Genomic DNA, 27,930 nt, shown 5'->3' with positions numbered 1-27,930 from the left:
AGAGAGAGAGAGAAGGAAGAAAGAAAGAAGACAAATGAACGAACAACAAGAACCCCAAGAGGAAATATTATTGCCATTCAGGAACTTTGAAACATTGTAAGTCAAATAGACCAATCACCAAGAATAAAATAATGTATGATTCCACTCACATGAACTATCGAAAATAGCCAAAATCATAGAATCAGAAAGTAGAATGATGAGGGAAAGGGAAAAGTTATTATTAGGTATAAATAAGAAAAATATGAATATGCCTAACATCACTGAGCTGTACACCTATGTTTAAAATAGTAAGTACTGTTATTTTCTTAAGCAAAATGAAGATTTTTGAAAAACCTGCCAAAACAATTTTTTAAAAGAATAAAGCCACCAAAAGCAATAGTTTCTGATTGTTTTTAAAATGAAGAATTTATAAAAGTAATTGAAACATATTTCCTGTTGAGTTTTAACTTAAGATAAATATTTGTGATAAATATTTAGAGTTTCTAACAAATGACACTTGGTTTTTGTGTGTGTCCATTTATATAAGATTCTTTGGTGGTTGCATATTCAAAATTTACATTGACGCTTAGCTTAAAAGAAGTACTACCTCTGGTTTGAAAAGTGTTGAATTTGAAGCAAAATAATAGTAAATGTTAATTATGTATGCAAGTTTCTATAGGAACTTATCAGACCTTAATACGTATGTGATTACAATGAATGTTTAATTTTACGTAACCATACTAAAACTTGAGCTTATATTTAAAAAAAAATAAAAGGATAAAGCCAGATGACATAACATGTTCCAATTTCAAAACTTATTACAGTGATAGTAATCAAGACACAGTGGTAGTGACATGACAATAGGTTGCAGGTCAATGAACAGAACTGAGAGTCTAGAAATAAACTCAGATATGGTCAACTGATTTTGTGTGTGTGATACTGGAATACTGAACCCAGGCTCTCATGCTTGCTAGTCAGGCACTCTAGCACTTGATCCATACACTCAGCCCCAATCAATTCTTTTTCTTTTCTTTTTTTTGAGATGGGTTCTTAGTTCAGTCAATGAAGACGACTAGTTTTCAATAAATGGTCCTGAGACAAATGGATGGCCACATGCAGAAGAATGAGGCTAGATATTGCTCTCATATTATTTTCAAAGATAGTAAATTACCAGTTCTCACTGTTCTTGAGCTTTAGAATCTGAACCAGTTGGTCATTCTCTAGAATATTTTCCTCACTTGTCTCCAGGTTTTCTGTTTATTAATTGTTCCTTCTCTATCACCTTTGCTGACGCCTCTTCAACTTCTTTACGCTAGTGTCCTGATGATCAGTACATAGACCCAGCAGCAGGTTGAGTCCATTGAGATAATGATGCCCTAATTCCTATAACCTGTGAGTGTTATCTTATATAATAAAGGCTGAAAATATGATTAAGGATCTTAAGGTCCTCAGTATAGGGAGACCATTCTAAATTATCTGAGTGAGTCCTAAATAAATCCATAAATATTCTTTTTTTTTTTTTTGGCCAGTCCTGAGGCTTGGACTCAGGGCCTGAGCACTGTCCCTGGCTTCTTTTTTGCTCAAGGCTAGCACTCTGCCACTTGAGCCACAGCGCCACTTCTGGCCATTTTCTGTATATGTGGTGCTGGGGAATCGAACCCAGGGCCTCATGTATATGAGGCAGGCACTCTTGCCACTAGGCCATATCCCCAGCCCTCATAAATATTCTTATAAGATAATAAACAGAAGACAGCCACAAAAGTAAAGACAATTACATTACTGGCTTTGAAGATAGAAAGAAGGCTATGAATCGAGGAATGTAAAGAATGCAGCTCTAAATGCTGAAAACATTAGAATCTCCAGATTCTCTTCCAAAGAGGAAGTGTGGTACTGCTGAAACCTTGAATTAGTCCCGTAGGCTTGGTTTGTATTTTTTGCCTTTAGAACCATGAAAGAATAGAATTCTATTGTTTTGTGATTTGGTACAGCAGCCAGAAAAAATAAATACAGATGCTCTTGGCTTTATGAAAAAACTGGCATTACATTCTGAACCTACTGGAAGTTGAAAATGTACATTATACATCTAACCTACTGAACTTAAGAGCTTAGCAATATATATTATAGAGTATTGCTTGTTTCTTTTCATAGTCACATAGCTAAGAACTATGGTTTAATATTCCTGTCCAGCATCTTGAGGAAGTAGTGTACTGAAGTGGCGAGCCCAGAAAAATACCAAAATTCAAAATACTGTTTCTTTTGAATGTAAATGGCCTTGCACCATCACAAAGCTGAAAAATCCTAAGTAGAACCATTCTAAGTCAAGGACCATCTTGCACAGATTATGGTTCCTGAAAGTGGGATAATACTACAAGAAATACTTAAAATTATAAAGTAGCACTGAAATTGATGATGGGGAAGAAGCTAGAAGAGATGCGAAGTGTATGATAGCAAAAGCCTAGATGGCCTCACAGAGACTCTTGGTAAAATAAAACGTTAAAGGCTCTGCTGGTGATGCACCTTCTTAACTGTTAATATTTCTAACAATATTCTGTTAATGACCACAAATGTATTCTCCCAGACAAATTAGAATTCCTTACAAACTCAGATAACTAAGGACCACAGTACATACAGGAATTCTAATTTATCTGGGAGAATACATTTGTCATCGTTTACAGAACATTGGTAGAAATCTTAACGGTTAAGATGGTGCTGTTAAGGGATCAGAGGAGATGATGAATATTTTATCAGAAACTGGACACAAAGTGATTTTTGTTTATAGTGTCAAAAAGTTTCATTGATTTGTGTCCTATAGCTGTGTGGAAAGCAGAACTCGTAAGTGATGAAACTTGGATATTTAGCTAAGGATATTTCCAAGGGCATTTTTTTTCTACTTTAAATGCAAGAGAGAGATGGAGCATGAGGGACAAGGTAACAAACAGTACAAGAAATGTATCCAATGCCTAACGTATGAAACTGTAACTTCTCTGTACATCAGTTTGATAATAAAAATTTGAAAAAAAAAGAGATGGAGCAAAGAACTAAGCAAAAGATCTAAGCAAAGATAAGATAGAACTTTATGATTTGGGAAACTGTCAGCCCACAGATTTAAAAAGATGTTCAAATTAAGAGATGTACTATTAGGAAAGCAATGTTCTGAGAAAAAGTCAAGGATACAGCTGGGCAATCTTTTGCTATAGGGAAAGAGATTTGCTAAATTTGACTCAAGGATTCCTTCAGTTATCAGGGAGGAAGGAGTAGAGATGGGATTATCAAGGAAAGATTTGTGGAAGACACTCTGGTTTAATGACATGAGCCTACGAAATACACAAAAGACCCACTATGTTTTTGAGAATATTTTCCTAGCTGCAACACTGCCAGTTTAGACGGAAACAGGAATAGGATGAAGTAAAGGAAGTCTGTCAGATTCCCCAATTTTACATGCAGGGAATAGTTTGATAAATGTACTTACAATATGTTCTTCTTTTCACACACACAAAAAATGAAGAATAATTCAGCTAAAGACTCAGGTCCAAAAGGAAGAGCCTTGAGCCCCAGAGGATTCATTTCAGACCTTGAAAGTTAATGAAATCTTCATTACTTGATTTTGAAATTGCATGGGACCAGTGACTCCTTTGTTCCTTTTATCATTTCCCTTTTGGAATGCCTTTAACTGTTATCTAATGTATATTCTGCCATTAAGATTTGGGGAAATAGATATTCTTTCTAGTAAGAGAAGTCTACAGAAATGTTATACCATGATAGATTATATCCACAGAATAACTTATACCTGATTTAGACAATGTGCTAAGTATATTTAAATGAGATTTTGGACTTCGGTTGATACTCAAGTATGTAGGATAGACATGAATCCTTGGGAAACCAGAATTCAGACTTCCCCAGATGCACATGTCCTGATTCTTAGAACCTGTAAATGTTACTTTATATAAGAAAGATTTTATAGATGTAATTCACTTAAGAATTGAAAGATGGATAGATTATCCTGGATTATGACTGGATCTTAATATAAACACAAATGTCCTTACAAGAGAGAAGCAGGAAGCGTTTACATAGAAGTAAAAAGAAGCAGAGTAAATGAAAAGATGTTGTACTATTGGCTCTGAAAATTGAGGAAGGGTTTATGAACCAAGTTGTTCAAAGAAGGCAACTCTAGATGCTGAGAAACAAAACAAAACCTTGGGAGGGAATATAGTTCTGTAGACAGCAAGAGTTAGCTTCGTAAGATTTGGTTTAGATTTGTGGCTTCCAAAACTATGAAAAGAAAATTTTAAAAAATTTAAAAAAATTTAAAAAAAGAAACGAGAGAAAAAAACTATGAAAAGATAAATTTCTACTGTTCTAAGCTACAAAAATGTGGTAATTTGTTACAGCAATGATAGTAAACTAGCAAAGACTTCTTCCTTTCTCTATACACATTCTATTACTTGGGAGAGTCCTATGAAGGTCAACGCACTTTCAAAGCTTAATATACCCATCTATACATCGAAAACCTAAATCCCAATCTAGAGCCAGAACTTTCAACTTATATACACAATGATAATACTTATTATGTCCACTCGGATATGAAACTGGTACTGAAGAGGCAGTAGACATACCTCTAAAAAAAAATCACATATGCAGTAGATATATCTCTACATCTCCCTATATGAAACAATTATTAGGAGAGTAATTTAAAACAAAGTTCTTAACAATTGAGAATTGTTACCAAAATTTGAAGTAACCAAAGTAACCAAAATTATTGGTATATGTATTCTAAAATGCTTCAAAATAATATTTTAACCAAATTGCCTTGATCTCTTTTTTAGACACAAAAAACTTGGGAAAGGTCAAGGTAAGTACATTGGAAACTGTGTATACTGGTATTAGAACTAGGAAAGTGAAAGGGAATACCAAAATCGAGAGACACAGGATAAAAAGATAAACGACTACAAAAGCAATGCTTGCAAAACTGTTTGGTGTAAACCAACTGAACAACTCATGCAGGGAGAGGGAAAAGGAGGGGGGAATGAGGGAGGAGGTAACAAACAGTACAAGGAATGTATCCAATGCCTAACTTATGAAACTATAACCTCTGTACATCACTTTGACAATAAAAAAAGAATACAGATTAAAAAAAACCAAACACCTAATGACGTGTATTATTGAATTCCTTACAAGTTGAGTAAAACCAAAGCCCAAAGAAATTGATCTACAAAAATAAAAGTCTTGGGGCTGGGAATGTGGCTTAGTGGTAGAGTGCTTGCCTGGTATGCGTGAAGCCCTGGATTTGAGATTCCTCAGCACCACATAAACAGCAAAAGCTGGAAGTTTTGCTGTGGCTCAAGAGGTAGAGTGCTAACCTTGAGCAAATAGAAGCCAGGGACAGTGCTCAGGCCCTGAGTCAGAAGCGCCAGGACTGGCAAAATAAAATAAAATAAAAGTCTTTCCAAAATTCATCTCTAATTTGCCCAATCAAGAAAACAGCCTTGGGCTGGGAATATGGCCTAGTGGCAAGAGTGCTTGCCTTCCTACACATGAAGCGCTCAGTTCGATTCCCCAGCACCACATATATGGAAAACGGCCAGAGGGGGCGCTGTGGCTCAGGTGGCAGAGTGCTGGCCTCGAGTGGGAAGAAGCCAGGGAAGGTGCTCAGGCCCTGAGTCCAAGGCCCAGGAATGGCCAAAAAAAAAGAAAAAAAAGAAGAGAAAACAGCCTTTCCTAATCATCTACCATAGACTATTTTGTTAGGTCTAAGAAGTTTATGCAATGATCTAACCTGATAAAGATTTATGATGAAAGATGTTTGATGAAATTAAAATAATTATAGGAATAAAATACAATTCCCTCTCTTACCTTGAACAGATATATCTAAACAGTATTAAATAACTTCTGAGGCAATTCTCCAATATTTTCCGAAAGAGAGAGAGAGAGAGAGAGAGAGAGAGAGAGAGAGAGAGAGAGAGAGAGAGAGAATGATACCTATTCATTTTAAAATCTAGATTTATTTAGGGGTTGGGTGGCTTAAGTGGGACAGCCCTTGTCCAGAATACTCTAGGCCCTGGTACTGAAAAAAAAATCTTGATTCATAGCATTACAACATTTATACTTATGCTGTTTTATATAAGTCAATTTTGTAAACAAAAAAGTTTCAATTAGATGAAACAGACTGGCAAATTTAATAAATACATTTTTATAAATCATTTTATTTAAAAGATTACTTTGATGTACTTTGAGTTGTGAAAGAATCCTACGTACTAATCAAGTAGTTCTTTTAGTAACAAAGCCAGAAAATAAATGTGTCATAAACTTAGCCCTAGAGTTTATCATAAATTAAAACTTTAAAATTTTAAACTGACCAGAAATCAAGGCAACTACTGGGGAATAAGAAATATAGAATAAAAAGTACTATGGTAGTCTTGACAAGATTATAACTAAGCCTATTTGTCAATAGTTAATAATTCGTCTATATGTCTAAAAATGGTATTTCAGCTGTAATCCTACTCACCTGTAATCCTAGCTACTCAAGAGGCTGAGATCTGAGGATCACAGTTCGAAGCTAGCTCAGGCAGGAAAGTCCAATTAACTTTCAGAAAAGCCAGAAGTTCATTTCTTTTATGGCCAGAGGTGTTGAACATTTCTTCATGTGTCTATTGGCTATTCTTATTTCCTCTTCAGAGAAGTCTCTTTTTAATTCTTTAGCTCATTATTAATGGAGTGGTTGTTCTTTGAGGATCTGTTAAGGGGAGGGGTTAATTTTTTTTAGCTCTAAGGATATTTTAGATTAGAGGCCTTTGTCTGTTGTGTAGCTAGTGAAGCTCTTCTAATCTGTGGGCTTTCTATTTATGTTTGGATGCAGAAATTCTGCAGTTCAATTCAATCCCATTTATCCAGCCTTTCTTTGATTTGTTGTATTTCTGGATCTTTATTTAGGAAGTGTTGACCTGTGCTAAGGAGCCCTAGTGCTTCCCCTATCACTTCCTGTAGTATTTTCCAGGTATCTGATCTTGCATTGAAGTATTTGATCCATTTGTAGTTGATTCTGAGGCAGTGTCACATATAAGGATCGAACTTCAGTTTTCTACAGGTGTATAGACAATTCTGCCAACACCATTTGTTGAAGAAGCCATCTTTCTTCCATCTAGTGTTATCAAAGATTAGGTGGCCATAGGTCTGTGGGACAATTTCTGGGTCTTCGATTCTATTTCACTGGTCCTTATTGAGATTCTACCTCACCCCAGTTAGACTGGCCATTATTAAGAAAACAAATAATAATCGATGCTGGCAGGGATGTGGCCAAAAGGGAATGCTTCTATACTGTTGATGGGAATGCAAACTTGATCAACCACTCTGGAAAGCAGTATGGAGGTTCCTAAAAAGACTAAACATAAAGTTCTCCTATGGCCCCGCATACCTGCTCCTGGGCATTTACCCAGATGGCCACAAACAAGGCCACACTAAAGTTACCAGCAAAACCGTGTTCATTACAGCATTACTTACCATAGATAAGATATGGAATCAACCTAGATGTTCCTCAGTAGATGAATGGATCAAAAAATGTGGTGTAGGCCAGGCACCAGTGTCTCACACCTGTAATTCTAGCTACTCAGGAGGCTGAGATTTGAGGACTGCAGTTTCCTACCTACTAGCCCAGGTAGGAAAGTCCCTGAGACTCTCATCTCCAATTAACCACCAGAAAACCAGAAGCGGCACTGAGGCTCAAGTAGTTGAGTGCTAGCCTTTAGCTAAAGAGCTCATGGACAGCGCTTAGAGCACAGGCTCAGAGTTCAAGCCTAATGACTGACAAAAAAAAAGGGGTGTATATACACAAGGGAATTCTATGCTCCCATCAGAAAGAATGACATTGTCCCATTTGTAAGGAAATGGAAAAGCTTGGGGGAAAAAACATACTAAGTGAAATAAACCAGACCCAAAGAAAAATAGGCTCAGTGGTTTCCCTCATTGGTAATAATTAATATATGCCTAGGATAGTCCTACCAAAGGATCACAAGAGCTCAATAGCTGTGTACATATGACCACATAAAATGATGCTAATTGAAATGAACTCCAAGATAAGGAAACAAGAGGTTATTTATTTTTAGTGTACTGTTTGCATTTCTTTTTTCTTTTGTTTTTTTTTCTCCTTGTGGTTTACCCCCTGTTGTTACTGTTTTATTTTGATATCCTCAGTCTTGTATATGTTTATCTGATTTGAGGAAGGAAGAGGAACCATAGAAAGGGTGGGACACATGGTGAACAGCTATAGCTGAGTATACTCACTAGACACTATGTTGGAAATGAACTTTATAACTTGGGGAGAAAGTTAATAGAGGGAAAGTGGGAGAAAACCAGGGAGGGGGTGACAGTGTTTAACCAGAAATGTACTCAGTATCATACTTACGTAGCTGTAACACTCTGTACATTACCTTTACAATTGTTTTCAAAGTTCTGATTATTTCAAAAATTCCATTTTTCCATTCACGAAATTTAATAAAATTACTTGAAAGTTAACATTCTAATGTTTTCCAATCACTTCCTAAGATTTTTGAAATCTAGTATCTAATGCTTATTAGAATTTAAACTTCAAAAAATTGATAGATTGTTTTATTTTTAATTATGTGCTTAGTATCTTTAAGTAGTTGTACAAAAGTTATTACCATTCAACAAATTCGTTTACAAGTACAATGAATCTGGATCCATGCCACCCCTTTCATCATTCTCCCCAACCTCTAGCAACCCAATTCTTCCCCTTAATTTTCTTAATTTCATAGGACATGTATTGAATATTATAACTGCATTCTCCTGCCCCTTTCTTCTCTTCATTTGTCCACTAGAGCTCTCCCTCCAACCTTTTCAGTGCAATTTTCTGGTATTCATTTTGTTCACTGTGAGTTTTTCTAAGGAATTACACCATCTGAATTCTCCTTTGCAAATAACCATGCTTTAGTTAATACATTTGTGTACAACTGTATATAACTCTGTATATATTTACTTGAATACTGAAAAATGAGTTCTAGTTTTCTCATATGAGAGAGAATATAAGTCCTTTGTCTCTGTGGCCTTGACTTACTTGACTTAACATAATTTTGTCCAGGCATATTAAACTTTTTTTTAAATTAAAAACAAGTGCTCTACTTTGAAATATTGTAGGGTTCAAGTATCAGGATACTTTGTCAAATGGTAATTTCAGTCAATTTTAAAAGAAAGATTAAAAGAGAAAGCACTAGATTTCTAAAGGAATCCTGTTAATATTTATGTATAGGTTACTCTCAAATATAAACCAAAGGAGAAGCTGGAAAAATAAAAGAATAATCTTGGTGTATGTTATTCCAATACATAGTAATTTCTACAAGAAAGAAAGGGATTACCAGGGAACAATACATGCCATTTTTATGCTGTTATTAAGTATTATTTAATGGTCAAATACAACTTTGTGACTAACCCGGAGAGGCATACCACAAATATGCAAGTCCTATTTTTGTCTGTATCAGAAGACAATATATATGCTACCTTTCTCCTTCCATTTTCTTAAATTAGTTTTAAAAAGTTATAATATTCTTACTAGGTCAAATAGCTCTTTTATCCTTACCCACACCTACAGACTTGCCTTTTATTTTTAGCCTCTGTAACAACAGAATTTTTTAACTGTACATTAATCTGAATTAGCTAAGCCTTATTCATAGCTGCTCTCAATGTCTGTGAACTAATATATCCTTTAAACTATTAGCAGCACTACATAAAAACATTTAGATTCAGTTTTTTTTCTAATGTAGTTGTACAAAAAGGTTCCAATTCCATAAGCTAGGGTTATGAGTACAATCTATCTTGATCAGTGTCATTGCTTCCATCTCATCAGTTTTGAACAGCTAACATTCACACTGAAAAGCAAGAAAAGGCCTAAGAAACTGAATGTAAATATGTCAAATGTAAAATTCTTTCAAGTAGTTCTTTTTTTTTTGGGGGGGGGGGGCTGGTCATGGGACTTGAAAAGCTCACACTTTAAAAGTATTTTTCCAGGCTGGGGATATAGCCTAGCGGCAAGAGTGCCTGCCTCGGATACACGAGGCCCTAGGTTCGATTCCCCAGCACCACATATACAGAAAACGGCCAGAAGCGGCGCTGTGGCTCAAGTGGCAGAGTGCTAGCCTTGAGCAAAAAGAAGCCAGGGACAGTGCTCAGGCCCTGAGTCCAAGGCCCAGGACTGGCAAAAAAAAAAAAAAAAAGTATTTTTCCTACTCTCAGAAGCTGCTTTTATTATTTGATACCTGTTTAAAATACTAATATAGCACAACCTTCCCTAAGTCATAAATTAAAAATGATTTTAAACAAATACTTAAAATTGAGGAAAGATACATTGCTACCAACAGATTGATATATGACACTGTTTTAATGTTTTCATTATAAAACAAGAATTTGAGTAAAAAATGTATCTTGAGCAAGATGCCTTGTATTAATCAACTGCTTTGCTGAATGTCAACTCCTTTGTACAACTCCTTATCAGAGATTCTTATCTCCAATGAACCACCAGGAAACTGGAGATGGTGCTGGAGCTCTTGTGGTAGAGGGCTAGCCTTGATCAAAAGAGCTCAGGAACAGTGCCCTAGCTCCAAGTTCAAGCCCCATGACTGATTTTCCCCTTGCCCCCTCCCCCCCCAAAAAAAAGAAAGAAAAAAATCAAACGAATCAGATTTTAAAATAGCCTTTAGCTTATAGGAACAAGATTTTTGTTTTTAACTTTGAGAATAATGAAACTATAGATATGATGACATGTGAATGGCCTGAATCTAAATTCTTTAGAGTTTTTACACAGTTACAACTTCAGAATCAACTTTTATAACATAGAGAAGCAAATTATTAAACATCCCTTTGGCTATAGAGTATATTTTTTAAAGGCTCATTATAGAATTCTTAACACAAATACCAATTAAATAAACATATAAGGTGTCATATTAACTAAAATGAATATATGTATGTATGTGTGTGTCATTGGGCCTAAACTCAAGGCCTGGGCAATGTTCCTGAGATTTGTTTTGCTCAAGGCTAGTGTTCCAACACTTGAGCCACAGTTCCACTTTTGGTTTTTCATTGGTTAACTAGAGATGAAAGTCTCTCCTGCCTGGATTGGTATTAAGCTGTCACCCTCAAATTTCAGCTTTCTGAGGAGGAAGGATTATAGGTATGAGCTACCTTCCTTAAAATGCATCTTTTAAGGCTGTGATATGTAGTCTTAATAAAGAATGTTAAGTGGAAACTTTTGTCTGGCCCTAAACTGTGGACTCACAAGAAGATAAAAAAATCATGTAAAAAACATTCCTTATCTTGAAGAGAGCTATCAGTCTGATAGGGCCAAAGTGCTGATCTTGAGTTTGCCAAAAAGTTGCAGAATAACCCCAGCATTGCCATTTGAGCCTACAAGAGAGGGTGGGTAAGGGTGAATTGAGAGCATTAAGATACAGTGCTTTTCATAAGAGCTTCTTCACTCAAGCCAAGCTTAAGGAGGGACCTGAAAACTTGCCCTGGTGCTGCAAATGTACGTAGAATATGACATATATTCCTGGAAGTGGATTTGTGTAGATGGCTGAAGATGAAAGGCTTGATAGACCCTGCAACAATAGAATCAGTAGGAACAGAGAAATAGTATACCTATTCTCTCCAAAAAGCATGACTGATTCTACAGCTCATATGAGAAAACACAGATTAAGGAAGAAGTTGGTTACTAACCTTTTATATGTAGGTATTTATATATTTGTAGCCTTATCTATTACAACCTACCCCTGCTTATTTTTGTGGCACTGGGGTGAACTGAAGCCTGGAGTACTATGTAACCTTACTTTTCAGTCTCACAATAAGATACAGCTTTAAAAACAAAATTGAAGACCTATAAAACTACAATCAGATCATCTATCTCAGGATCCTGGGCTAACAATATAGTTCATATGATTTATGAAGGGGGGTAGTGCTGGGAAATGAACTCAAGGCCTCATGCTTGCTAGGCTCTACCAGTTGATTTATGCCTCCAGTTTCTTTTATGTCAGTTGTTTTCTAGGCGGGTCTCACTTTACATCCAGGATGGCCTGGGCTAAAATGCTAGTACTTCCCTGTGCTCTTGGGAATGACAAGCATGCTCCCTTGGAACTGGCTATTGTGCGTCTCTCAAGGCCAGGATTACAGATGAGCAGCACCTGGCCTAGCCACTGAGTGAGATGGAGTCTCACAAGCTTTTATGCTGGAGCGATCCCCAACATATCTACCATTAAGAATTAGCAAGAATTATAGGTTTGAGGCACCATGCTCAGCCTCATATGAAAATTTAACATGTGCAATTATTTAATTAATTACATAAAGAACATAAAGGCTGCTTTGCTGAGAACTATAAATCAATGAAATGAAGATCGCATTTTTGCAATGTACTTCTTATCTGTTATAATAAACACACTAGTTTGATACTTTCTTTCACTTGTTTCCTTAAGATCCTATGATTCTGGTAGAAAAGTAACTACTATTGATGGACCAAGTTATGAACTAAGATGACTAGTTTTGAATTAAACTGATTGGTTTTGGAATTTTTTAAAAGAGGCTGCTGCTAGAAAATCTTCTAACTAAGAAGCAAACCTAATGAATGTGTGATAGGTATCTGTACACAGATTATACATAAGTACATGTGCACATGTGTATATACACATGTATATGCCTATATAGACATGTATTCATACATTTGCCTATATAGACATAAGTGCATGTGCGCACACATGCACACACATATTTGGCTAGGTAGTTTTTTGGGGGTAGGGGATTAAACTAACCGTCTATACGTGCTTGGCAAGTACTGTACTTCTTGAGCCATGCCCCAGCCCTTTTGCTTTAGTTATTTTTCATATAGGGTTTTTTGCTTTTTGGTTTTTATTGGCGTGGGTCAATCTGGTCTGTGATCTTCCTACTTACACTTCCAGTGTATCTGAGATTATAGTTGTGAGCAACTGCTCCTGGCCCAAGGCCTTCTATTTTTAATGAGGGAGAGGGAGAGTATGGAAAAGCTACTCATCTAGGACATAAAAGTGTCATTCTTAGTTCAATAAAGCCAACAAATCACCTTTTAGCTGCAAAAGACACAACTGTAATAGAAGTCAGTTACAGACAGGTTTCTGATACTGAATTACTATGAATATTCAGAATATTATGAAAATCTAAATTACAAAAGTATGAAAAGAATTTTAGATTTAGGAAAATTCCATTTACAACCATTCAAGTAATAAAACAAGTCCATTACAAAAATACAACTTGATGTATTTGTTATTTGCTACCTAAGTTAATTCTAACAACTTATTTCAGATTTAATGGCTTATTTATTTCAGGAGGTAAATACTATGGGACATCAGTCTTAGAAGATGATAAATTAGATTGTCCACCCTTTGGTCCTAAATTCCATAAGTGGTTAACATCTCTTGCAATGTAATTACCCCAACAGTCACCAATGCTTACTGACTAAACATCCAAAAATGAGATTACAAACAGAAAGGCCTCATAGTCAAAATAACTTTTCCAGACATCAACATCAGCCAAGACATATGCTTGGAGAAGAATATATTTGTTTTCAAATGTAAAGTAGCCAATTTTCAACACGATCTTCTAGATAAATTACATTTTAAAAAGAAAGAATTATTATGAAGAAAGTTTGTGCTTTGTAGAACTCTTTTTGGTAAGACACTTTTGTTTTTAACAACTTAATAAATTCCAACACCATGACAAGACCATATACTGCACCTGTACCTTCTATCTTAATTAATCCAATAAGTACAGCCCTATTCACTCCAATTTTAAAGGAAATGATAATATAATGAGTTTTAGCTTAAGGTATGAACTTACCTAAACACACAGAATTAGCTTAATGTTTCAGGAGACTTTGTCTAGATACAAGCACCAGATAAAAATTTCACAAACTTTAGGTACATATTTAGAAACAAGAAAATATGTGTTCTTCATCAGGTGGTTAAATGGGATAAATGATACTGAAAAAAGAAACCAATTAAACAGTTCCAACACTAAAAGTTTATCTTTACTAGAGTCATAAAACTACTACAGAATCAATCAAATATAGTTTTCTGGTGACTACTAATATCATTTTCTACTTGTACATAAACACTTATCTTTGAAAGAGGCCACTTTCCTTTCCAAACAAAGGCTATGATTCTCTTAAAAGTCTCACTAGACTGAAAAAGCCTTGCAGAAATTCTACATGGACGTAGACAATCACATGACATAACTGTGCACACACCACACCATCTGTTGGATATGACTGCCAGCACAATTTCGTGAGCTGGCAAAGGACCGAAATACTCAAGAATTCTGCAAGTGCAGACTTCTCATTAATTTTAATTTCCTGTTGGCTCTACAAGGAATGAGTGAGTAGTGAAAGCACAATGTGCCACATACACTCAAGTTCATGCCACATGTACACCTGTAATCATAAACTCTTATCCAGGGCTATATACTAGAACATTTGAGATTTCAAGTGTTTATTTCTTCTTTACCCTAGAAGAAACAAAACTGGAACATCTACAGTTATCTTTTCATGGTTCGTTAATACTCTTGCAAACATCTGGAAATACTTGACAATAATTATTTAATTAATGCAAAGCTAATCGATGACAATGTGCTTATTATAAATAGTTCACTCAACCTAAGTGGTTTCCTCAATGCAGAGAACTAATAAGAACTGAAGAGAACAGGCAGTTCTTTGAATAAAGAGTACTCTGCGAAGAAGCTTTTAGTTAGCATCTCTTCAAAAGCAAAGAGTCTCTACTTAAACAGATAAAGCAGATGATAATATACTTCCAAAGGATAAAACACAGGTCCATGTGGCTGGCCCAGGCTTTGTCCTTAAGGCTTTCTATAGAGACTTGTGTTGCTGAAACAAAGGACTGGCCTTCTGGGTTCAATCCCTCAAACGTACTTCTTCAAAATTTAAGGCAACACAGACAGGTGAAAAGACCGAAGAAGTAAACATTCCTCCTGAACAAGGGAGCTTGTCCATGGCAGCTTCAGCAGCAGAGCTGGCAATCTTTCTGGGTTACTGTTTCCTGTATGTTGCAGAACTTTTGTTTTGTTTCACTATAACCAAACTTATTTGCCAAACTAAGAATCAGAGTTAGACTGCAGGAAGACTAGGGTAGTCCCAGGGAAGTTTGCGTGTGGAGGAGAGGATTTGCTTCCCCAATTACTGTGATTTTTCCAACTAATTCTCTCCTCCCATTGCTTCCCTGGAGGGTTATTATACATCTTAATTTAAAAACAACACAAACTGAATACATTTAAGAGTCAGAATAACCAAGTAATGTTATCTTTCAATTCAGTTTGGGTCAAAAACAAACATAATTAACTTACCTAATTCTTACTTTACTCAGTAATTCTTACTTTTATCAGTAAGTACTGTCAATCCAATTTCTTTTTTTTTTTAAAGTTGGTACAAATATGGTGGGTTAACAGATGGCATTTAAAGTTTTTGTTCTTATTCCCAAATCTTTACATTACCCTAAATATATCTATTTAAATATGATACTGTAATTTCTGCAAAATAAGATCTAAATGCATTCTATTTAACACTAAACAATCTGGATGCTCAGGCTGTTTGGAAAGAATTCTAACAAAAAACTGAAACATTAGACTGGTGCTATAATAAACAGATTTGCCTTTTCTATTTACTTTAGAAATCTCTACACGCATGCAAGTAGAGTTAAAATAGGTCAATTATCCCAACTATATTTTATCTACTATCTATATGTATCTCTTATTTTAACTTCAAATTGGTGAGATCATAAATTCTATTATAATCTCATTTCATCCATAACATGAAACAATTCATAGAAAATCCAAATACTAAAACTTTTAAAGAAAATACAGAACTTATACTGCATACAGACTTTAAAATAAAGGTTTCCTCTTTTGCACATCTGGGCAGCTGGTGCTTCTCTGAAGAATCTTTGTCCTTTATTGGAAGTAGGAAATTCAAAGGGAATACCAAATTTGAGAGACACAGGGTTAAAAAAAGAGAAATAACTACAAAAGCAATACTTGCAAAACTGTTTGGTGTAAGTGAACTGAACACCTGAGGGGGGGGAGGGAAAGGGGGGAGGGAGGGGGGCATGAGGGACAAGGCAACAAACAGTACAAGAAATGTATCCAATGCCCAACGTATGATACTGTAACCTCTCTGTACATCAGTTTGATAATAAAAATTTGAGAGAAAAAAAAAAAAAAGAAATCTGCTCTGAGGCTGGGAATGTGGCTTAGTGATAGAGTGTTTGCCTGGCATGCATGAAGCCCTGGGTTCGATTCCTCAGCACCACATAAACAGAAAAAGCTGGAAGTGGTGCCATGGCTCAAAAGGTAGAGTGCTAGCCTTGAGCAAAAAGAAGCCAAGGATAGTGCTCAGGCCCTGAGTCCTAAGCCCCAGGACCAAAAAAAAAAAAAAAAAAAAAAAAAAAAAAATCTGCTCTGAGTACTTCAAACAATAAACAAGTGTTTTCTCTTTTTTTCTTTTTTGAAACCTATTTTCCTCAATGTAAAAGAATAAGCATTCTAAGGGTTGAAAAATATGGACAAAACCACTTTGGCTCATTTCAAGCAAGTTGTATTAAATAAACAAAGAAATCACATAAAATCCAATCTTCCAGAAACATACCTTCCATGGTCAAGAATCACACATTTGAACATTTTATATCTAAAAGATGAGAGAGTAAGACTAGATTTCCATTATCAACAGCTAATATCCTAACTAGAAATTTATCTTTGCTTTTATTTTTGCCCACTTCCTTTCCAAACCTTGAGCGAAGTATTTACACCAAGTCACTTGTACCATCTAACCTATGTCTCCTTTCTAATTTTTCATCTTTCTACTCTCTTTTCTACCAATTCTTTACTAACTTTATGTCAATTCTTCTTTTATCTAGCTCTTATCTATTTCTATTTACATTTGCTTAGTGGATATTACAAACATTTCTCATGGCCTCAAGAAAGATTGACCGGTTCCAGGTGATATGTAATAGTAAGTTGGAGAAGCTCTCTCATTCCCTATTCGTTTTCATGGCCATATAATCTTTATAAGTTTTTTTTTTTTTACAAAAAGGAAGGTAAAGAAAGTCTTCTGTAGATATCAGACCCAGGTGTGTGACATTTTAAAGTATCTTTTTGACTGTAAGAGAATCCTCTTTCCTAACTTTTACCTTTTAGTTTTTCACTTTCACCAACATATTACTCTTCAGTAAATTAACTACTTCTGCTGAAAAATCTTTTTTTTTGTATAAGTATTGTTTTTTTTCCCAAATTTTTATTATCAAACTTATGTACATAGAGGTTACAGTTTCATACGTTAGGCATTGGATACATTTGTACTGTTTGTTACCTTGTCCCTCATACCCCCCTCTCTCCACCCCCTTTCCCTTTCCCCCCATGAGGTGTTCAGTTCACTTACACCAAACAGTTTTGTAAGTATTGCTTTTGTAGTTGTCTGTCTTTTTTTACCCTGTGTCTCTCAAGTTTGGTATTCCCTTTCAATTTCCTAGTTCTAATACCAGTATACACGGTTTCCAATATACTCAGATAAGATTACAGAGATAGTGTAGGTACAACCACAGGAAGGTGATACAAGAACATCATCAATAATAGAAGCTACAGATACACATGGGATGTTGAAAGTAGTTACAACTGTGATATAACAATCGTTTCCATAACATGGAGTTCATTTCACTTAGCATCATCTTATGTGTTCATAAAGGTATAGCTATTGGGCTCTTGTGATCCTCTGCTATGACTTGCCTAAACCTGTACTAATTATTCCCAATAAGGGAGACCATAGAGTCCATGTTTCTTTGGGTCTGGCTCACTTAGTATAATTTTTTCCAAGTCCTTCTATTTCCTTACAAATGGGGCAATGTCATTCTTTCTGATAGAGGCATAAAATGCCATTGTGTATATGTACCACATTTTCCTGATCCATTCGTCTACTGAGGGGCATCTGGGTTGGTTCCAGCTTCTAGCTATGACAAATTGCGCTGCGATGAATATTGTTGTGCTGGTGGCTTTACTGTGATTTTGTTTGTGGTCTTTTGGATAGATACCCAAAAGTGGGGCTGCTGGGTCATAGGGGATGAACAATCTTTTGTCTTCTGTATTTATCTGGGTTATTTCATTTCTTTCCTATTTTATTTCAAGCCTGTGCCTATGTTTAGTCTTTTCCTATGAATCAATTCTACACTCTATTCTCAAAAAATTGTATTAAGATATTTTTATCATGTCATTCTCTAATTTAAAAATCCTTCATTGTCTTTTTACTTTATACATTAACAACATTCTGGAAGTTGTAATCTTCTATGGCTTTTAACATCTAACCAAATTTTCCATTTTATCATCGATATTGCTCCAAATTAACACCAAAGAATTGTCACTTAATATACCTATGCTTTTTCCTGCTGTTTTTTTCTTCCCTCCTTCCCTTCTTGTATTGGAGATGAACAATCACCTCATGCACACCAAGCACACTCTACCAACTGGGCTACACCTTTATGTTATTGAATTCTTTGTGTGCCTGTGTTCATTATATCTTTCAATGGTTAGAGAGTCTCTTCACACACATTAAAATTAAACGACTCTTCTCTTATTAAGTCACCCTCCGGTCTCAAACAGCATCGAAATATCTGATATGGGTCTGGATTATAATTTAAACCTTCATTAATTTATATTGTGTTCTTACTAAATCAGTATGTATAAAATTTACTTCTATCAGTAGTACCTAGCACAAGCTAAAACACAAAGTAGCCTAATATTTTCTAATACATTTTGGAATTCTCAGATAAAAGGTCTCCAATATTTATAATAAGCTGAAAATGTTAGCAAAAGTTTGCAATAAGAGCTAGTGTGTGTCTCATACCTGTAATCCCGGCACTCAGGTGTCTGAGGTAGAAGGATTGTGAGTTTGAGGAAACCTTTGACTATATATTGAGACCCTGTCTCAAAAACAAAACAAAACATGGTGGCAAAGCATGATGGGTCGCATCTGTAATCCCATCTACTTAGGAGGTAGATTGCAAGGACTGAAACTCAAGGCCAATGAAGGCCTTGCAAAAAGTTAGCAAGACTACATCTCATTAAAAAAAGCCAGGACTGGTGTAATTTATATCCATAATCCCAGCTACATAGGAGGAATAGGTGGGAGGTCATGGTTGGAGGCCAGTCCCAAGGCAGAAAAAAAAAAAAAAGCACCAAAGGGCTGCAAGTGTAGATCTAGTGGCAGATTGCCAGCCCAGGAAGTGTGAGGCCCTGAGAACAAAGCCTAGCACTATAAAGCAAAACAACAACAAAATCAAATGGATAAACCACACCACTCAACAAAAAAACAGGCACACAAACAACAAATTCACAAAATCAGAATAAATCTAAGAGATAGATGACTACATATCAAAAGTTGTATGTGAAAAATCTGAAAGTAAGGTGCCAAATTGGACCTTATCAAGGCCACTAACAACCTCTAACTTTTTCAGTTTCATATTTTAATTTCTCATGTTTAACAATTACAATTTCCAAAAGATGGTTCACTATATATATACATTTATATACATATGTGTATATGTGCCTATATATTTACTGTAAAAAATACAAAATCATCAAATCAACCATTTTCAAGTATACCATACAGTGACATTATATTCACATGGTTATACAATCATCACCAATCTTCTGTAGAACTCTCTATGTCCATCAAACTATAATTCTCTATTTCCCATTCCCCCAGCTCCTGGGAACCAACATTCTACTATCTGCCTCTGTGATTTCTGACCACTCTTTCTTTCTTATATAACATAGTTATTTTTCTTTTGTGGCTAGTTCATTTTACCTAGCACAATGGTATTATTCATGCCATAGCACACTGAAGAATTCCTTTCTTTTCTGTGGCCACATGGTAATTTGATGTATTTATATACCACATTTTGTTTACCCATTTATCTTTTAGTAGGGATATGCTTCCACTTTTTGGCTATTGTGAGTAATAAACATGGCTATATAAATATCTTTTCAAGTCCTTGCTTTCATTCCTTTGGTAATATCCAGAAATGTAATATGGTTATCTTATGTTTAAGTTTTTTTTTTAAACACCATACTGTGTTTTATTTTATATTCCCAGAACAGTGTACAAGGAAAGGTTCCAATTCCTCCATATTCCCATCAACAGTTGTTATTTTCCTTATGTTGATAATAGCTATGAAAAAGATGTTAAGGACTATATCACTGTTCCTTTGATTTGCTTTTCTTTTATGATTAATGATACTGAGGTCCCTTCTATGCTTTTATTAGCCATTTACTTATCTTCTTTGGCAAAATCTCTACCAAAGTCATTTGTGAAGTCATTTATGAAATACATTTGTTTTCTGTTGCTGTTGTGTTGTTCATTAAACAGGCTACATATGAACTTCTTATCAGATACATGATTTCCAAGTATTTTCTCCCATTTGATGGTTGCTTCCACTCTGTTGATAGTGTCCTTTCATGCACAAAAGTCTTGCATTTTGATGTCGCTTTATCTATTTTTTTCTTGTGTTTTCTGTGCTTTTGGTGTCATATAAAAAAAATTGACTGCCATGTCCAGTGCCATGAAGCTTTCGCCTATGTTTTACCTACAAATTTTATAGTTCTAGTTCTCACATTCAGATCTTTGATCCATTTTGAATAACAGTTTTTACTCAGTTAGGTAATGGTCAAACTCTACTGAACCTGGCCAAAGTGTTATCCCATAAAATGGTGAACAAATAGAATAGTTCCTCTCATAAGCTATTACATTTGAGTTAGGAAGCAAAGACTAACAAGTTTAATCATTCTACTTGTTATTTCTAAACTATGATAATTTATTCATTGTCTTTAGCTTATTCATTTCAAATAATTTTCCAGAATCTATTAAGACTTACTCTAAGATTGAGTTCTTTGATGCTTAATACTCTGCATTATTCATGTTAATGAATGATTTAAAGCTTGAATGTCAAGTATTCTAAATAATTTATATATTTTTAATGTAGATGGCTTAAAATGAAATCTTACTAGAACCAAAGAAATATGGATTTGTTCTTCTAATTTAGTCAATATTAAAAAAATAGTAAATAGCCACTACAGTTGTTTTTAGTCTAACCTGAAAATTACATTACTAATATTTGTTATCAACTAATAATAAATTTACTGAGAATAGTTTTTATATTTTATTAACTCATTACTAGAAAACTCAAGTAATCACAAGTTAGGAGAAAAGTACTTAATATTCAAAGCACTTGTAATCCTACAGCATTCAAGTACAGGTAAACTAAATTTCCTCATTCCCTTATATTATTTTGAATATTAACATATATCCTATAGTTTTATAAACACATAGTTCATATTTTCAAACTAGGTATTTCAATATGACAAAAAATACAGAAGGAAAAATATAAATGGAAAAATTCAAATGTACTTACGAAGTCAAAGTCGCCATCTTGAGGAACTTTCCAGTTATCAGGAAAAACATTTTTGGACATAGGAAAGGGTTCATGCATGTTCTGATTACAGTTTTCATGACTTTTATTTTTGAAGTCTTGCTTATCAAAGTAGTCCATGAAAGATGGTCTTTGTACTTGTGGTGAAGTTGCATTTCCTTAGGAAAAGAAAAAAATGTAAGGTGGGTATAAGATACTACATTTAGAGAAATATGACTTTTATGTAAGTATTTTTGTTGCTGTTATTAAGCCACACAATAAATCTGTACTAGTTAAGACTCAGAGCCAACACAGTCAATTCATGAACAACAGAGTAAAATAAAATATGAAGAAAAAAAAATACAAACCAAGTAAATGTTGAACTAGTAACAGGCAAGTAGCAAGATAGTCTTAGCAGCAAACACTAGGCCCTGAGTTCAATTCCAACAGTGGCAAAAATATCCTTAGACTATATACACATTGCAGAATTTTAGCAGACTCTTTATCATCATAAAAAGCCTATTAACTGCATTTGAAACCTGCCAAACAAAATATCTTTAAAAAAATCAAGTATTTGGGGTGTTCCTTTTTACATTTAAGTCTGCATTGTTATTGTAGTTATACACTTTTAGCTAAAGAAATTACCCAGGGTTTTCTTTTTTTCTTTTTTTTTCTGCTAGTCCTAGGGCTGGAACTCCAGGCCGGGGTGCTGTCCCTGAGCTTCTTTTGCTCAAGGTCAGCACTCCAGCATTTTGAGTTTCAGCATCACTTCTGCCTTTTTCAAAGTAGTTTATTGGAGATAAGTGTGCATGTTCTTTCCAGGCTGGGCTGGCTTTGAACTGTGATCCTCAGATCTTAGCATCCTGAGTAGCTACGATTACAGGCCTGAGCCACTGGTGCCCAGTTTTATTTATTTATTTTTTTAAATAGCTATTTGACTTCCCCAGTCTGTCTTACCTCTAGACTTTTATAGTTTTGTCATATTTATATTCAATATCTCCCAAAGCTATTTCACCAGCACAGACTGTGCTAAGTTCTACATCTACCTTTGCAACTACTTGCTAGTGTACTGTTTAAACTGCAGTGAATTTGAGCTAATTCATAAACTAACATGCCAGATCTGAAACTAAATAGATCTTTTTCTTTAAAACTGCAGGTCCTCCCACACACTCTCTCTCTGCCAAGGTCAATACCAGTTATTCAACTTTCAACATAATAAATTTGAGAAATAATTCTGACTTTTGTCTTCCCATTGGATCAAAAAGGACCATAAGGTGTGTTTGATGTTAATTTTAAATAGAGTAGCTTAAATCTAACCCTTTCTTCTTTTTGTTTGATGCTCTTTAGTTTCTAATAATTTCCTGCCTATCTCACTATAGCAGTATCAAACAAGTCTAATTTCTAGTAACTCAGTTTTGATTTACTATTTTCTTTTTTTTTTTTTTTTTTTTTTTTTGCCAGTCCTGGGCCTTGGACTCAGGGCCTGAGCACTGTCCCTGGCTTCTTCCCGCTCAAGGCTAGCACTCCGCCACTTGAGCCACAGCGCCGCTTCTGGCCGTTTTCTGTATATGTGGTGCTGGGGAATCGAACCTAGGGCCTCGTGTATCCGAGGCAGGCACTCTTGCCACTAGGCTATATCCCCAGCCCTTGATTTACTATTTTCATCCCAATGACCTTTCTAAACACAAGCTCAATTATGTTATTTTTCTGCTTTAAATGGTTCCTTAAATTTATTATTATTATATTTTGGTCAGCTGCGGGGCTTGAACTCTGGCCTGGGTACTGTCCCTGAACTCTTCAGCTCAAGGCTAGCGTTCTACCACTTTAAGCCACAGTGCCACTTCTGGTTTTCTGGTGGTTAATTGGAGATAAGAGTCTTAGGAACTTTCCTGCCCAGGTTGGCTTTGAACCACAATCTGCAGTTCTCAGCCTCCTGAGTAGCCAGGATTACAAGTGTCAGCCACCAGCTCCCAGCTGGCTCCTAATTCTTTTTTTTTTTTTATAAAATGAACAACTAAAGCGAAAAATAAACATTAGCAATAACTAGACTTTTAATCTTGTTAGCAAGATCTTGATCAGTAGCCTCAAAAAAATTCCTTAATGCCTAAGGGCTCCAGAAACCATTAGGTAGGCCTTTTCTGTAATTCTCCAGATAGAAAGCGAGTTACCTTCTTCTTAAGACTTTTTCAGAGTAATACAGGAAAGTGAAATCTCTTATAATTTACAAACATGTTCCAGATAAGTTCCACCTACATATACTTGTTTCCCAAATATATGAAGATAGAGATAATGGTTCTTGTCTTGGCTGTCTTTCAGATGAAACAGCCCCAGTTCCTTTCATATGATATACTTTTCAGACTCATCGCCATTATGTTTACTAGCCTATGGGGACATTTCACTTCTACAATGTTCCTCTAAAATTAGGATATGTTCATAACAGTTATCTGGCCAATCTAGAAGACATTTATGATAGAACTAGTGCAGTTTACAATTACTACTATGACAACTAAATAGCATTGTTGGTGAATATGAAATTTAAAATCATTTTTGCCAAAATACAACGTTAAAATTCTTTATTTTCAATCTTTAAGAATAGAGAATGACGCCTGGCACTAGATCATGCCTGTAATCCTAGCTACTTAGGTGGCTGAGATGTGAGAGCCACAGTGCAAAGCCACCCCAAGGAGGAATGTCTGTGAGCCTCTTATTTCCAATTAACCATTAAAAAAAACAACAACAATAACATAAGCTGGAAGTGGAGCTGTGCATGGTCGCAGAGTGCTAGTGCTAGGCTTGAGCAAAAACGCTGAGGGGCAGCCAGGTGCCAGTGGCTCATGCCTATAATCCTAGCACCCCAGGAGTCTGAGAGCTGAGTCTCATGGTTTGAGGACAGCCTGGGCATGAAAATACCCATTGGGACTCTTGTCTCCAATAAACCACCAGAAAACTAGAAGTGATGCTCTGGCTCTAAATGGCAGAGCACTAGCCTTCAGTGAAAGAGCTCAGAGGGGGGCCCTGGCCCAATGACTGACCCCCCCCCCCCAACCCAAAGCTCAGGGACAGTACCCAGGCTCTATTTTCAAACCTCAGAACAGAGAGAAACAAAAAACAGAGGGGGGAGGAGAGAGGAGAGGAGCTTGGAGTCAATAACAAATGTCTGTAATACTAGCTTTTCAGGAAGTTGAGATCTGAGGACAGTGGTTCAAAGACAGCCCTGGAAGAAAAATCTTCCAATAACCAGCCAAAAGCTGAAAACAGAGGTGTGTTACAATGTTAAAGCTGTAAAGCATCTGCAATGAGCTAAAAAAGCCAAACAAGAGCAAGAGGTACTAAATTCAAGTTCCAGCACCAGCATGCATGTGCACAGTGCGTGCACATGCGCATGCACACACATACGTCAGAATTGATGCCTGACTTTCTCCAGTAAATGCAAGACTCTAGAATTCTCTAACTTAAAAAAAAAAGAATGCAGTGAGGGAGGAAGAATTGTCAGGCTTCCACCCCATTTTCTCTTCCCTTTTCATGGCTCTCAGATTTCTGTGTACATTATTTGGCTGATTTGAAGTTTAGGTGAATTTGTTCCAGTGTGGATGCAAAAGAAAGGGGAGTAATGGTGATGTTTATTCATTTAAATATTTTAAAATCTCATTTCCTTAAAAGTGACATTGTTTTCCCTAAAAACACAAAGGTTTTATTGACTTCATATTACTTAAGTATTTTTTTAAATTATAAAATACACATGACAAAATATACCATCTTACTTTTGGTTATATATTTAGATTATTTGAAGCAAAGTCATGAAAAGAAATTTATATATCCATGCTCACTTATTGCATTGACACTCACAATAATTAAAAAATTAATGTTACCCAACTGTCCAGTGATAGATGGTTAAACAAAATGTGAAGAGGACAAGGAAAGGAGAAAAGAATCAGTCAATCAGACATTGTTATATTACTGACACTTGAAGAAAATAATATATACTTTCCTTTAATACTTTCAACAGAATTTAAGAATTTAACAGAACTTGTCTCTAGGAACCATCATTATAAGATACATTTCTGTATCTTCAGAACTGAAATTTGGTTCCTATGGCAACCTCTCATTTCAAAACAGTCTAGAAATTTAATCTCAGTTATTCTCCACTTCTGTCCCATTTTATGAAAATAAAAAAAAACAAATTGAAGTGTAAGTAAACTTACATATCTTCTATTGGAAACTTGACTAAATCAAATCATAAAGTGGAAAATAATCCAAAAAGAATCCTTTATTTGATAATTATTTTCCTACCTTCTTTCAAGCATTTTTAAAAAAGGGTGGTAGAGATCAAACTCAGAACATAGTACATGCTGCTGAGCTAAACATCTACCAAGAAGAGTAATTCTGTATTGTAATGTAACTATGTATTAAGCTGTTGTAAGTTCTGGTTTTCATCAGAAAGTCTTCATATGAGTCATATACACAAAACCATGTGAAAAGTTTAATACTCAGCATGAAGATTATGAATACTGATATAGGAATGTCAGAATCAGAGTGGACAGGAAAAATGGTTTGGGAGGAGAAAATTATTAGAAAAGATACCCACTAAGACCACCATTATCCACTGCATTTGAAAAATGAATAGAAATGTTTCATGAAATTATATTTCTGGCATCTTTCTTTTTGTAAATTTTTAAAAATCATGCTATGGAGCCTAGGCTGGCCTGGAAGTAGAGATCCAAAAGGCCTCGTTCCTCAGCCTCTGAAGTCCAGATAGTATTTCTCCCCCTCATTTTCTGGTACTGAGATGTAGAGTAGGGCTTTGTGCTTCCTAGGCAAGTGCTACAGCCCTTGAGCCATGCTCTGGCCCTTTAACTTTTTGCCTAGACTGGCTTGAAACTCTGTCCTCCCAATTCCCACCTATCCAATGGCTAGACTAAAGGTGTGAGGCACTGGCAATTGGCCTAGATAGAATTCTTTAAAAGTAAATTCAGAATATGTAAGTGCTTTGTCAAAACACACATACATATACTATGACACTCCCAAACTGCTTTTTTTAAAAAGGCATTTCTGACCAATGTCCCTTCCCAAATCTTTCTTTTATTCTTTCACTTAATTACTGTGGTAGTCTTTATCAGTACTGTGGAGCTATAATGCAACTGCCACAGGTCTTTTTAATAAACCAGTATCTCATAATACAGACCTTTGTATGTGAAAGGACCCACCCAAGCATTATTGAAATGAATGGAAGACTAATTAATCTCTTCCTACCAGAAACTAAACACAGAGCAGCTCCTATAGTATGACCTACATATTAAGAATAGGAGCATACACTGAGAAGAAGAAAAATAATAATTTTAAAGTTGCTTTTAAACTACAGTCAATAAAGTAGGAAAACCCTTAATCTTTTATAAATAAAAAAAAACCTTCATATCAAAAAGAAAGATTAGCTAAGCAATCCTACAGAGACAGGGGAATGGCTGAGAGACAGGCATTCTTTTTCTACAATAAGCCAAATAAGTGGAAACTGGATCAGAGATAAGTAGTGGTAATATAAAAGGCAGAGGCAGACCAATCCCTTGGGTTTCATTAAAAAAAGAAATAAAGAAAAAGGAATAAAAGGAAGAAAGAAGTAACTAGGTAATTTCATTGTAGAAATCAAAGTCTTTTATCCTCAACAAGTCTGGCCTACTTTTAACATTAACCTAATGAGAAGCTTCTAACTTGTTAACCACAACTAATGTTGAAGTCTCAAAAAGTAAAAAGAACGTTGCCTACATCCCCTCGTTTCCTCTTTAGGGGTAAAAAGGCACCTCTCTTGTGTATAGGAATGACTATATAATTATAGCCTGTGATACATAAAATAAATTTCTTAGGTGTTTCTTGACCCAGAAATTACCTATTCATTTTTTTCCCCTTGATTGGAATGGAGACTTAATGGCTGAAGAGCTAGTATTTTTTAAAACATTAAAAAAAATTGTATTGTCAAGGTGATGTGCACAGGGGTTACATTTACAAATGTAAGGTAGTGAGCACACTTCTTGTCAAACTTGTCACCTCCTCCCTCATTTTTTTCTATAAGCAGGGGAATGAGTACAATATCCTAAAGATCTATCACAGGAAGGCTTTCTATTAAAGAGCCTTCTTTCCCCCCGCCCCCTTCAGTCATAGGGCTTGAACTCAGGGCCTGGGCACTGTCCCTGAGCTTTTTTGCTCAGGCTAGTATTCTATCACTTTGAGCCATAGCTCAACTTCTGGTTTTCTGGTGGTTAATTGGAGAGAAGAGTCTCATGGACTTGCCTGCCCAGGGTTGGCTTCAAACGGTGATCCTCAGATCTCAGCTGTCTCTGAATAGCGAGGATTACAGAAGTGAGAAAATACATTCTTAATATAGAAATAACCATTCCTATAGAGTTAACAAAAGTATAAAAATCAACTGAAGGCTAGGTGCAGATGGTTTATTATCCTACCCACTCAGGAGGCAGAGACCTAG

At 35.5% G+C, this 27,930-nt stretch overlaps 1 protein-coding gene across 1 annotated transcript in view; it reads right to left on the bottom strand.

The window, feature by feature from the left end:
- Positions 1 to 27,930, bottom strand: part of Stk3 (serine/threonine kinase 3) — a 214,945-nt gene that overhangs the window by 42,915 nt on the left and 144,100 nt on the right. The window contains exon 10 of the mRNA XM_048359095.1: positions 21,462 to 21,637. Within this exon, the coding sequence (XP_048215052.1) occupies positions 21,462 to 21,637 (176 nt within the window). The remainder of the gene's footprint in view (positions 1 to 21,461; positions 21,638 to 27,930) is intronic.

Source organism: Perognathus longimembris, chromosome 12 (genome assembly GCF_023159225.1).
Source record: "Perognathus longimembris pacificus isolate PPM17 chromosome 12, ASM2315922v1, whole genome shotgun sequence".
NCBI lineage: Eukaryota > Metazoa > Chordata > Mammalia > Rodentia > Heteromyidae > Perognathus > Perognathus longimembris.
The sequence above is the reverse complement of the archived record's forward strand: the minus strand, read 5'-3'. Positions and strand labels throughout refer to the sequence as shown.